The following is a 14201-nucleotide window of genomic DNA, read 5'->3' as shown; positions in this document are numbered from 1 at the left end:
ATTTTCATTTACATTTACATTTAAGTCATTTAGCAGACGCTCTTATCCAGAGCGACTTACAAATTGGTGCATTCACCTTATGACATTGGAACAACCACTTTACAATAGTGCATCTAAATATTTTAAACTTTATCCTATCCTAGGTATTCCTTAAATTTTCCATCATTAAACAGTCCAAAATCACATTGTAAAATTGTGTAAACAGTATCATACTCACTCATTCATCTTATGCAACAATTAGATGTAAACCTCACATCTGAGGCTATTATATAAAGAGCGTTATGGTAATGTAGCCACACCATCTCCCATGAGCTTTCCCAAGTTGTAACAAACGGACCAGTTCGTAGCTGGATTCTTCACCGATCTTCTATGCTTTCTCCGTAACATGAAATTTGTTCGGACCTCGAGTTATGTGAGGTGGAAGAAGTTCCCCTGTTCTCTATGAAAATGTACTCTCTCAATACTGCGTGTCCATGAGGAGATCCTCCGGAATTTATGACGTCTCTCTGACCACAGCAGCCTAGTTGAAGGAGGAAAGGGGGGAGGCAGGGAGAGGGCGATGGGGCATGCCACACCCAAAGAGGGCAACATCATGGCAAGTCTTTTTTAATCCTTGTCATAGGAGAAATAATGAAGAGAAATTATAGATAAAACATATCAGTGCTCATCGGCCATTGAAGATAAACATTACACAACAAGTTGCAAATTGCAAATTCAACAATCAGTGGATTGGAAGGAATCATTTGTCACGGATCCCCCCCTGTACTGCTGCTCATTCTGTTCACCATTTCCAGAGGTCGACGTCACCGGCATTCTAGGCTGCACTGAACTGTCATTACGCACACCTGGTTCCAATTCCTCATTGGTTGTGTTTGTAAAAATATGCCCTTTGTTTCCCCAATTGAGTTGTCGATTATTGTTCCCATGTCCGTTGGTCGTGTGAGTACCTATGCATTGTCTCAGCCTGTGCTGCATGTTTTGTGCATTGTGTATTACGGGTCTTGCCCCGTGTCGTTCCACGAGATTTACCCTCACTCTTTTGTTTGGGTACATTCCAGTGTTTTGTATACATGTTTGTTTTGGGTGTATTAAAAACACAGATTATGTATTCCTGCGCCTGTCTCCAAATCCTTTATACCAGCGTGACATCAGTGGCTAACTGCAAGCATTGCAAAGCAACCACTAACGTTGGCCTGCTATTCAGTGGATAATAATTTGGTCTATTTTCACCCCTTAATTTTGCCTACCGTTCCAAACTTGGTGGTGCACATGTAGCCTGTAACCTGTTTTATAGAAATGTAAACATTGAATATTGTAAGAGCTTTCATCTGCTATTATGCCCCCTTTATTTATCCTACAGTTATGACTTGGTGTGCAGGGAGTACACTGTATGAACTGCCCATGTTCTGAATGCTATCGCTGTACATTTCAAAAGTGCTGAACAAATAGTTATATTGACTATGCCCTTCGTCGCACGCTTATTAATGTCTTAATCAAAGTTACATATTGCCTCTTATCCGCTTTGTCGTCCCATTATGCCATAGTTTGTACATCTTAATTGTCAGTAGAAACCACATTTGTTTTAAGCAAGTCAGCCATATCAGCTATTTGAATTAACAGCTATTTGAATGAACTATGAATGAACTGTTTCGCTGCCAGACAAGTCTCTGCTGATAGCCAGGTGTAGCAGTTGTAAGGTGTTGGGACTCTGCTGTTGAGACTCTGCTGTTGGGACAGCTTTATGTAGGCCCTAACAGTTTATGGGCACATTTGTCACTGTTATAGTGCAATTCATGTATTGTTTAGTGCTGTGTTGTGTAGTGTAGTCGCTTTGCTGGCATGCATCCTACATTTTTTTATTTTTTTGCCACACCAAGATTTGCATGCTAAAATCACCACTGGTTGAAGCTCACGTACAGTTTCCTGTAGTTCAGATGTGGCCATGTAAGATTTACAATATGCATAATCTGCTGAACAGCAATGCTACCAAATTCCACTGGTATGATGTATCATTGTATATTTTATAGAGTCCAAGGCATGGACTATGCCCTTATCTATGGAAAAAATAGGGAAAAAGTGAAGTGTTTTGGGGGAATTTTTATTAATAAAATAAGTATAAAAATATAAATATAAAACAATATGACTTGGCAATCAAACAACATGAATTCAGTGTGTAACAGTTACCCTACAACGTACACATCCTTATTACATTGTACACCTATGATGAAATGTATCCACAGTTTGACGAATAAACCTTACCAACCGTTCACATGAACATTGTTTGTCAAACAAAGATAGTGAATAGGATATAGTATGTCCATCATGGAAAAACAGTTCATACATGTATCTATTTCAAATGTAATTTGCAGGAAAAGCTTTTTTTAATTTTTTAATTTTTTTCATGAATGTTTTCCCATTAAACATTGATAGTATACAAGACTACTATCTCGTTCCTCAGTTACAAAACACATTGTCCACACCATTGTTCACAAAATTTCCTAAAATTCAAAGGCATCTTTACTGATTATACCAAAAACAGTAAAACTGTGAGAAATGTCACCACCAGTGTTGAGTGTAATGTTCAAGTCTTGAAATCTACTTGACCATTCATATGAATCAATGGATGGGTGGCAGGAAAGTGTGTGAGAGAGATTATTGAGACATGACGTTGATGATGAGCTGCTTTCGTATAGGCCTAATTATGATCTAGGTTTCTCTCGCCGTGTCCTTCCCTATATACATATCTGCTAGTTTTTTGAACGGGGGTCCCCAGTTGCTGAGGTAATCGTACTCCTGGTCCCCCTCCACACATCCTGACTCCAGGGAGCTGAGGGACTCGGCAAGCGAGCCGCTCCCCTCATAGGCGTAGGTGGCCAGGGAGTCGTAGGGCGGCGCGGTGGGGTCCGAGTCGTTCTCATGAAGCCTCCCATGAATGAATTCTCTGACGTCGGCGTTATCCTTTATAGGAGATGTCCTCTGGAAGGGAAATAGCATCTCTGGGATGATATCCCTGCGCAGCTTGTTAGCGTCCATCACCTCTGGGTTGCGCAGCGTGCCAATATCAAAGGCCTGGGTGTCCTCCTCTCCGCCCCCTTCATCGTTGTAGCTGACGACGTTGTCTCTCACATCCTCTTTGGAGATGATCAGAGGCTCCTTCTTCCTCTGCTGCCTCCTCAGGGCAGCAAACAGCACCACGATCACTATAGACAACAAAGAGAGAGAATAACTTTAGTATGAGATGGGAGAGGAGTGGGCTTCGATACATGTGTCATGCATTAAGGAGATTCAGAAATGCAAAGAAGAGAGAAAGACGCATTTGCTATCAGTGATAAATCCGCTGCACTGCCGCGGGCACTCACCTCCTTTTATTAAAGATTCAGCAGAAAAGATTTTCTTTCTCTTTTCCGCTTAACTTCACATTCACTGTAGAAAAGCTGTAGCACTTGAAAGAGTGCCTCCTTTTTTCTCTCTCTCAAGTCAGACTATACTTACACACATGATTAAATGCATCTTACCATATTTTCATTTCTGAGCAGGACTTTTAATCAAAACTTGCCAGCATGAGCAGAAATTTGCATCCAGAGAGTGGCGCTATGAGAGTGTGGGATTTTTATGGGGTCCAGCTCATTATTTTCATGAAAAAGGAGCAAAAATAGCAAAAATAATTCCAGCCAGTGTTACTCCCTCCTCCTCCTCTTCCTCCTCTTTCCAACTCTCAGCAGGTGCTGTAGTGCTCTACCTGCCTCCCACCTAGGTGTTAATTATAAAGCTCTCTCTGCAGGAGGGGCTCTTTAGAGGCCCTGTGACCAGAACTTTCTGACTGACCCATGCTGTGGTTTTGGGCGGTTTGGGGTGGCGAAGAGGAGGAGAAGCAGGAGGGCAAACCGTTCCAGCTCAGTGCCTACTGCCTGCCTGCCTGTCTGTTGGAGGCACAGTAGAGGTGAATTAGACAGCCTGTCATAGGGGTTCAAGCGAGAACCATTGGATAATGAGCAGATGTCATGATATTTCGCTCAAGAGGCAAGCATGGGGTTCAACCTTCAGCACATCCAATCTGAGTGAGCCAGAAGCCAGAGCTACAGTTGAGCTCTCTTCAGTGTGAGACAGACAAGTGAAGGGAGACTGTGAGGAGGAACAGGCATGCAGTGGAAGAAATGTCAATACTTAATTTGCTAGCGAGGAATCAGTTGCTAGGTGAGGATGCAAACATGATTCTAGTTAAGTGGAGATCATAAAACAGGTGTTTGTGAAAGAAAGATAGCATACACATGAAGAGGTGAACACATCAATAGATGAGCTGGGTCTCTGCAGTATTGCGTGAGGAGGAAGATTAGCATACACACTCAGGCACATTAGAACCTGTGTAATATTGTGTATAACACAGGGCTAAGGGCTGTTCTTAGGCACGATGTGAAGTGAAGTACACAAAGAAAACTCAGTGGATATGTAAGTTGCCGTTAGGTCACCGTCATGACTTTTAATGGAATAATTGAATTGATCCTCCTATATGATGTTGCTTTGGTGGCACTGGGGTTATGCTTGGCCAAGTGCAGTACCAGGTTCAAAGTCAGTTTTTGGACATCACTTATTTATATACCCTTGAACATAAGCACTACATATTTTAGCTTTTTGCTGTGGAAAATGACATGCATACTTGCAGTTTTGCACTGTGTGCTTTTACAATACTGCATTAGCTCACAAAGGGGGCTGAAGTGATGCTTTAGGAAGTCAGGAAATAGCATGTGACCTACTTTAGCACGGAAAAACACAAACCTTTTTGTCAAGTGGATATATCCACTAATGAAAGCTTTCATCCCGCTACGGCATTTTCATGAGGAAACACACTGTATTTACACAAGCAACCAGCAAAGTATGCCTCAGCGAGTGGTCCTACATTCAACTATCTTTAGTTGAAGAATGATGATGAAAGGAATACACACAAAGAAGAAGGTGTAGAGTCACAGAAGTAGCACAGTGGATTTAAGTGCTGTTGAAGGAATTTGTGGCTACAGACCTATTCAGCACAGTGCAGTATATTTATTTGTGGTAGAGTCCAACACAGCCCATAATAATTACCTCCACTTAATACGTGAATTGGATACCGTGTGTTTAGACTTAAGAAGATTACTTGAGTGCTCTGACTCTGATTTGGGTGTCTCCCAAATGGCACCATATTCCCTATAGGTTTGAACAGAGCCTCATGGGCTCTACACAAAGCCGTTGACTGTACCAGTATAATTGATAGTAATACTTACTCAAGAGGATAATGACACAGAGCAGGATAGCCACCAGGGCTCCAGTGCTCAGCCCGGCAGACAGCAGAGCCTCAGTGTTGCAGGACTGCATGTTCCCCCGGCTGTCGCAGGCACATACATTCACAGTCAAAGTGCTGGTGCTGCTCTGGATAGGGTAGTCATTGTCCGAGATCACCACAGGCAGTAGGTAGGTATTCATCTCACGCCGGCTGAATCCTGCCCTCCGAGTCAGGATCCTGGCTGTGTTATCTAAGGGGTGGATTGCAGAGGAAAGAAATAGAGGATTCGAGAAATTAAAGGTAGTTTGTAATGTTTTGAACAAATGGTCCCCCTAAAGCTTGTATCGTTGCAGCTCCATAGGTTGCAAAAAAGTACATAATACATCTCACACCATCACTGTAACAAATTGCTGTAAATTTACAGCATCAAATGTACAGTTAGCTACTGTAATTGTATATGACAATACAGTACTGTAAAGAGCAATGCATGTTGGGGGCTGAATGGCATTCTGCTACACTGCTGTAAAATGACATGCAGCCAAGACAGGCCTTTTGGGATATTTCAAATACAAGTGTGGGAAAAGACTGATTGGAAAGCAAATGGTTCCTGCGGAAAAGAGAAGACTAATCAGCCTGTAGGCTCACCAAATAAACTTAGCGAAAAAAGAAATGTCCCTTTTTCAGGACCCTGTCTTTCAAAAATAATTCATAAAAATCCAAATAACTTCACAGACCTTCATTGTAAAGGGTTTAAACACTGTTTCCAATGCGTGTTCAATGAACCACAAACAATGAATGAACATGCACCTGTGGAACGGTTGTTAAGACACTTTTAGCTACAGACGGTAGGCAATTAAGGTCACAGTTATGAAAACTTAGGACACTAAAGAGGCATTTCTACTGACTCTGAAAATCACCAAAGGAAAGATGCCCAGGGTCCCTGCTCATCTGTGTGAACGTGCCTTAGGCATGCTGCAAGTAGGCATGAGTAATGCAGATATGGCCAGGGAAATAAATTGCAATGTCTCTACTGTGAGATGCCTAAGACAGCGCTACAGGGAGACAGGACGGACAGCTGATCATTCTCGCAGTGGCAACCACGTGTAAAAACACCTGCACAGGATCGGTACATTCGATCATCACACCTACGGGACAGGTACAGGATGGCAACAACTGCCTGAGTTACACCAGGAATGCACAATCCCTCCATCAATGCTCAGACTGTCCGCAGTAGGCTGAAAGAGGCTGAACTGAGGGCTTTTAGGCTTGTTGTAAGGCATGTCCTCACCAGACATCACCAACAATAACATCACCTATAGGCACAAACCCACCGTCGCTGGACCAGAAAGGACTGGCAAAAAGTGCTCTTCACTAACGAGACGCGGTTTTGTCTCACCACGGTGATGGTCATATTCGCAGTTATAGTCGAAGGAATGAGCGTTACACCGAGGCCTGTACTCTGGAGCGGGATCAATTTCAGGCGGCAGGATAGCGGTTAGAGCGTTGGACAAGTAACCGGAAGGTTGCAAGTTCAAGTTCCCGAGCTGACAAGGTACAAATCTGTCATTCTGCCCCTGAACAGGCAGTTAGCCCACTGATCCTAGGTCGTCATTGAAAGTAAGACTTTGTTCTTAAACTGACTTGCCTAGTTAAATAAAGGTAAAAAAATAAAACAAAATTTGGAGGTGGAGGGTCCGTCATGGTCTGGGGCGGTGTGTCACAGCATCATCGGACTGAGCTTGTTGTCATTGCAGGCAATCTCAACGCTGTACATTACTGGGAAGACATCCTCCTCCCTCACGTGGTACTCTTCCTGCAGGCTCATCCTGATATGACCCTCATGACAATGCCACCAGCCATGCTGCTCGTTCTTTGCGTGATTTCCTGTAAGACAGGAATGTCAGTGTTTTGCCATGGCCAGCAAAGAGCCCGGATCTCAATCCCATTGAGTACATCTGGGACCTGTTGGATCGGAGGGTGAGTTCTAGGGCCATTCTCCCCAGAAATATCTGGGAACTTGCAGTTGCCTTGGTGGAAGAGTGGGGCAACATCTCACAGCAAGAGCCGGCAAATCTGGTGCAGTCCACGAGGAGGAGATACACTGCAGTACTTAATGCAGCTGTTGGCCACCACAGATACTGACTGTTACTTTTGATTTTGATCCCCCTTTGTTCAGGGACACATTATTCCATTTACGTTAGTCACATGTCTGTGGAACTTGTTCAGTTTATGTCTCAGTTGTTGAATCTTATTATGTTCATACAAGTATTTACACGTTAAGTTTGCAAAAAAATAAATGTGGTTGACAGAGAGAGGACATTTCTTTTTTTGATGAGTTTATGTTATGAACTTTTACATATGCCTATTGAGTGAACAGTATTGTCTCAGGAAGTAAAACAAGAGAGAGGCTTTTGACAAAAGGCCATCAGCCATCGCCGGTGAGTTAGCTGCGCATCATTGGGTGAGTCAGTGAAACTGGAAAGCTTTTTTAGGACTTAAATTTCCTTCTCATATTGTACAACACACCTAGGCCTAGGCTATTGATGGATTCAAGTAGTTTTTATTGATCTCAGATTCTCAGTTTGTCAGTGTCTAAGTAGGCTGTAATTTCAGTTGTGAGGTAATAAAAACAATTCTGCTAAAATCTTCAATGATATAAAATGATGTAAAATTGCATGAAATCCAGTCATAAAATGCCAAAAATATTCCGGTTCCTAGGCTACAAACTTTTTCCCCAATGTGTGCAACTTTACCCTACTCTACCCTACTGCTCTATGCTAGTACGCAAAATCTATAATAATGCTATTATAATTTTTTTTTTTCTTCATGCATTCTGGTACCTCAAAGCCCCCGAGGTCACCCCTGATATGTGTAGGGGTCAGATCGGTGAGGCAGTAAATCTCAAACCTGTAATGGTTGCGTGTTTAACTATGTCCGCTAGATCTGTTTTTCCCTGAAGTCACTGCCAGTTTAGAAGCCTTTGTTATAGTCTCTACAAGTGCAAGTAATATAAAACACCAAATATGAATTGGTGTGCTGTAATATATACTGTAATTACATATTCAATGTTAGCAATTGTTGTGATTGTATTACAATACAATTTAACAATAAAGTACTGTATTGCTGTTTGCTCTATATTTACAGAAGCATTGTGTAAATGATGGTGCATTGTGGAAATAAAATGTGTGGGAGGGGAAAGAATCGCTGGCTTATAAACATATTTTGAGGCGTGCCTTCTAAGTGGCTATATTCACCCGTCAGTAAGAATGTTGTACCAACTGAACTGACATGTGGTAGTTGTGTCTGAGCATTTTAATGTGCATAGGAAACAGATCACAATGGTAACTAGTCTTAAAATGTTACTGATTTGCTGAGATATAGTGGTTTGCAAAAGCATTCACCCCCTTGAAATTTTACCTGTTTTGTTGCATTACAACCTGGAATGTAAAAAAAACATTGTGGGGGTGTTTGTATAATTTGACTTACACCACATGCCTACCACTTTGAAGATGCAAAATATTTTTTCTTGTGAAACAAACAAGAAATAAGACAGAAAACTGAACTTGAGCCTGCATAACTATTCACCCCGCCAAAGTCAATACTTTGTAGAGCCAACTTTTGCAGCAATTACAACTACAAGTCTCTTGGGGTATGTCTCTATAAGCTTGGCACATCTAGCCACTGGGATTTTTGCCCATTTCTTCAAGGCAAAACTCCTCCAGCTCCTTCAAGTTGGATGGGTTCCGCTGGTGTACAGAAATCTTTAAGTCATACCACAGATTCTCAATTGGAATGAGGTCTGGGCTTTGACTAGGCCATTCCAAGACATTTAAATGTTTCCCCTTAAACCACTCGAGTGTAGCGTTAGCAGTATGCTTAGGGTCATTGTCCTGCTGGAAGGTGAATCTCCATCCCAGTCTCAAATCTCTGGAAGACTGAAACAGGTTTCCCTCAAGAATGTATTATTTATTTATATTATATTTAGCATCAACCATCATTCCTTCAATTTTGACCAGTTTCCCAGTCACAGGGCCTATGAAAAACATCCCCACATGATGCTGCCACCACCATGCTTCACTGTGAGGATGGGGTTCTCGGGGTGATGAAATGTGTTGGGTTTCCGCCAGACATAGCATTTTCCTTGATGGCCAAAAAGGTCTATTTTAGTCTCATCTGACCAGAGTACCTACTTCCGTATGTTTTGGAGTCTCCCGCATACCTTTTTGCGAACACCAAATGTGTTTGTTTATTTTTCTTTAAGCTTGTTTCTGTCACTCTTTCGTAAAGCCCAGCTCTGTGGAGTTTACTTCTTAAAGTTGTCCTATGGACATATATTCCAATATCCTCTGTGGAGCTTTGTAGTTCCTTCAGGGTTATCTTTGGTCTCTTTGTTGCCTCTCTGATTTAATGCCCTCCTTGCCTGGTCTGTTTTGGTGCCATATTTATTCAATTTTTTTTATAATGGATTTAAAGTTTCTGATCTTTTTTTATGACCCAACCCTGATATGTACTTCTCCACAACTTTGTCCCTGACCTGTTTAGAGAGCCCCTTGGTCTTAATGGGGCCGCTTGCTTGGTGGTGCCCCTTGCTTAGTTGTGTTGCAGACTCTGGGGCCTTTCAGAACAGGTGTATACATATTCAGATCATGTGACAGATCATGTGATACATAGATTGCACACAGTTGGACTTTATTTAACACATTATTTAATTGGTTGACCCAGATCTTATTTATTGGCAAAGGTGGTGAATGTATATGCACACACCACTTTCCCGGTTTTTATTTTGTAATTTTTTTTGAAACATGTCATTTTTATATTTTGTGTATGTCCTTTACATGAAATGCAAATAAAAATATATTTAAATTACAGGTTGTAATGCAAAAAAATAGGAAAAATACCAAGGAGGATGAATACTTTTGCAAGGCAATGTATTTTTGTCTGTTTTGCATTGTGCTCATTGCAAGTTTGGAAGCATCTGTTTAGGCCTCTAGAAGAACACGTGATATAAAACAACTAATAATCATACATATGTGGTAATTTCAAATATCTAGCAGACAAACTGCTTGCACCAATCCCATGTAGTTACTGTAAAACACTAATATTATGATTAAAGTAGCACTTACTTTCATATAGTAGTCACATCTTACAGTATTTTACTGTAGCATGGCTCTGATATTACTTTAACCTCTACGGGATCGGTGTCCCCCCGCGGACGGTTGAGCCAATGTAGGATATGGGGGGATTAGCATGAGGTTGTAAGTAACAAAAACAATTCCCAGGACACAGACACATCTGATACAGGCAGAAAGCTTAAATAGATGTTACTCTAACTGCACTGTCCAATTTACAGTAGCTATTATAGTGAAATAATACAATGCTATTGTTTGAGGAGAGTGCACAATTATGAACTTGAAAATGTATTAATAAACCAATTAGGCACATTTGGGCAGTCTTGATACAACATTTTGAACAGAGATGCAATGGTTCATTAAATCTGTCTAAAACTTTCCACATACACTGCTACTATCTAGTGGCCAAAATCTAAATTATGCCTGGGCTGGAATAATACATGATGGCCTTTTTCTTGCATTTCAAAAATGACGGTACAACAAAAAACAAATTTAAAATATATTTTACCAGATCTAATGTGTTATATTCTCCTACATTCCTTTCACATTTCTACAAACTTCAAAGTGTTTCCTTTCAATGGAATCAATAATATGCATATCCTTGCTTCAGGTCCTGAGCTACAGGCAGTTAGATTTGGGTATGTAATTTTAGGTGAAAATTGAGAAAAAGAGTCAGATCTGTATTAACTTAATTAAAGGACACTGGTGGTAAATTAGTGTGAATATTAGAATAACGCACTTGTCACTACCCAGAGGTGGGCAAAGATACATCAAAACGTATCTTTCAACAAATACATAGAATCTTGAAGAGCAATGTATTATTAACTACTACAGAATTCTCAGTAATGGCTACAGAGATGTTTTACTTGCTATGACTGACATGAGTTTATTTATCAACCTTAGTTTAATGCATTGACTGTAAGTCAGTCTGGACAAGAGTGCATGCTAAACGACCAAAATGTGAAAATGAAAATTTGCAAAGCACACTGCTTGGTATTATTCTAATGACTTCCACTCTCAAATTATTTTATATTTTAATAAAATGTGGCCTTATTTGCGGTCAGAGCTCATTAGAATAATACCCAGCATTGTGCTTTGCAAGTGTTTATATTTACATGTACATTTTGGTAATTTACCAGAGACTCTTATCCACAGCAACTTGCAATCAGTTCATTAAACTAAGGTAGATAAAAAGAGCATATGAATGTAACACTGTGGCAAGTAAAAATGATGTTACCGTTACTGTGTATGTTGTTGTAATTAAGCAGACTACCTGCAAGTCTATGTTTAAAGAGATAGATGGGATGGGCTGAGGAAAACTGAGGGTTGGGATGTGGAATTGGAGACAAGTGGGAGTGGAGTTGCTGTGTGGGAGATAGCATGAGGGTACAAGTAATAATAATAGATAAAAGTAATACAAATTCAAAATAAAACAATATAAAAAGTACATTTGAATGACACTGAGGGGCAGTGTTTTTACAACTAATGCCGGTTTGCCTGAGACTGATGCCGTGCAGGTGTTTGTACACATGCATATACACACAATCTCATTCAAATAAACACATACAAGAACACACACATACATGTAATAGTGCCAGACATGCACACAAACATATACAGTTGGCATTGCTGTTATGATTTTAGTTGTCCTTGATGTCCTTTGTTTTATTTTTTATTTTTTTTGCATTGTTGTTTGCTGTTTTCTTCTGTCTTTTCCTTTTTCTCTTTAGTTTGTTCTCTTGGTTGTTGGTGCATTGGGGGGTTCTTGGGGGTGGGGAATGGAATTACATTTATTTTTATTTCTGGGGGGGACTGTGGGAGTGGTCTTGAATGGTTGAGGGACAGCTATTGGGGAACTGTGGGGTGGTTCATGTGAGCAGGGCATTGACCCTGGATGCTTCTGTGTGTCTCTCTGAATGGGAATCTATTTGATGACTGGTATGATGTAGTTGTTGAGCGGCTTCACTGCAAGTATATTGTATGTTTCGGATATTCAATAAAACATTTTTTTTTTAAATCTATGTTTAAACTTGAAAATAAAAGATACATGAGTAAATTAAACTATTTCTAAATAAAATATAGGTACTTCAGGCCATTGATATCCAAATGACAAATAAGTCTTGACACATCTATATCAAATAACAGAAATGTGCTGCCAGTATTGCACTACAAAAATGACAAAACATTTTTTTGCAGTGAACAGTATGAACAGATAATGGCCAGATACAAATCATTCACTACTTGTAAATGCTAATAGTCAATAAAGAATTACAGAAGGCTAACGTTTACCTTCATTGTCAACGATAGTGAAGTTTGGATTGGAGGAGCTTATGCTGAAGACAAATTTATGTCCAACAAGGGGCTCATCTGTGTCAACCGCACTTATCGTCTGAATCAGCTGTGGATAGTGAAACAAAAAGGCATTCAAAAACATATGTACTTTCTTCAGGCTTTTCCTCAAAATTCTTAGTATTATGATGTCTACTTTACCTGTCCTGATTGGACATTTTCACAGACAAATGTCTCGTAATACATGGCAAATTCAGGTGCATTGTCGTTAACGTCCAGGACCTTGATGAACACTGGGACTCGAGTGGTTTGGCGAGGGTTACCTAAACAAGATGTTTGAAGTGTGTTAGCAGGCCCATACAGTAGACCCCTCAAATTGAAATCTAGACCTTGAAGCCAGTTCCGCTGCTTTTAAAAATGTCTTCCCCTCTAATAAGGTACTGATTTAGACCTGGGACACCAGGTGGGTGGAACATATGCAGATTTGTTAATTATTTATTTAACTAGGCATATGTGAACATGTGCAGCTTTTGCATCCCATTTATGCGTCTTTGTCTATTTTCAAAAGTGCATAAATGCCTCTAGCATCAACAATTTGTGTAATAACAAAGGCCACAGAATTTAGCAAACATGCACAATATTTTTTGCCAAAAAAGTAATAAAAAGAGGATGTTTATCTTACTTATTTCAGTTGCAACAACAGAGATGTTATGCCATTTTGACATCTCCCTGTCGAGGCCTTTCAGTGTTGTAATGGTACCATTAACAGAATCAATGTTGAACAGTCTCTCCAAATCGGTATGGCGGTCAATGGAGTATCTGCATAGAGTAATACAAATACATCATGTTTGATTGTGTAAAACTGTCCCTCATTTTAATTTACCCATATTAATCGAGACATGATTCAAATCAAATTAATCATATGGACATGATGTTTTGCCCCAGACATAAAGCTGTAGTTCTTGTCTCCTGTGATAAATTCCATCAATATCATTCATTATGTTAGAGCATAATAACATAGGAGTCTATTAAAAAATACACTACAAATCACCTAATGTTGGCCCGCACAGTATGTATCATTCCTCTCCTTCTATTTCCTTTGTCAGGAAATAATGAGTACTTATATACCGCTGCCTCATTTATCATTGTCAACTTATATATTCGACTGACATTCCTCATTGTGCTGCACGAGCAGAGACTGGCATGTCTCCATGTTGGAGAGAGAGACAGACGGACGGACGGATAGATGGAACGGGCAGACAGACAGATGGGCAGGTAGATACACAGAGAGACAAATACACAGACAGACAGGCGCCATATGTGTGGAACAGCGCAGTGTGAATCGATAGAGCAAATTAGGCTCTTTGACTTTGTGCCGCTACCACACTGGGCTAGCTTACATAATTCTGTGGAGATAAACAGTGTCTGTATTCTCTTCACAGTGCCGTCAACAAGGAGGGACCCATCAATAATTTGCTTTTCTTCCAACCACCCTCTCTCCACACTGACAATCGGATACACTGATGGAT

The 14201-nt window shown here is 40.5% G+C and overlaps 1 protein-coding gene across 2 annotated transcripts in view; it reads right to left on the bottom strand.

Annotated features, from left to right (window-relative positions):
- Nucleotides 1–2079: 2079 nt before the first annotated feature.
- The window catches only part of LOC124039837 (cadherin-10-like), a 55163-nt gene continuing 43041 nt past the window's right edge, over nt 2080–14201 (bottom strand). The window contains exons 8-12 of one of the 2 annotated variants that reach the window (XM_046356284.1): nt 13355–13491; nt 12874–12995; nt 12673–12781; nt 5256–5504; nt 2080–3200 (exon numbers count right to left, since the gene is read on the bottom strand). In XM_046356284.1, coding sequence (XP_046212240.1) covers nt 2707–3200; nt 5256–5504; nt 12673–12781; nt 12874–12995; nt 13355–13491 — 1111 coding nt within the window. In that variant the 3' untranslated portion in view covers nt 2080–2706. Of the gene's footprint in view, nt 3201–5255; nt 5505–12297; nt 12349–12672; nt 12782–12873; nt 12996–13354; nt 13492–14201 lie in introns of those variants that run through there. The other variant, XM_046356285.1, reaches the window with a different exon arrangement.

This window comes from Oncorhynchus gorbuscha, linkage group LG07 (assembly GCF_021184085.1).
Source record: "Oncorhynchus gorbuscha isolate QuinsamMale2020 ecotype Even-year linkage group LG07, OgorEven_v1.0, whole genome shotgun sequence".
In the NCBI taxonomy this organism is placed as follows: Eukaryota; Metazoa; Chordata; class Actinopteri; order Salmoniformes; family Salmonidae; genus Oncorhynchus; species Oncorhynchus gorbuscha.
The sequence above is the reverse complement of the archived record's forward strand: the minus strand, read 5'-3'. Positions and strand labels throughout refer to the sequence as shown.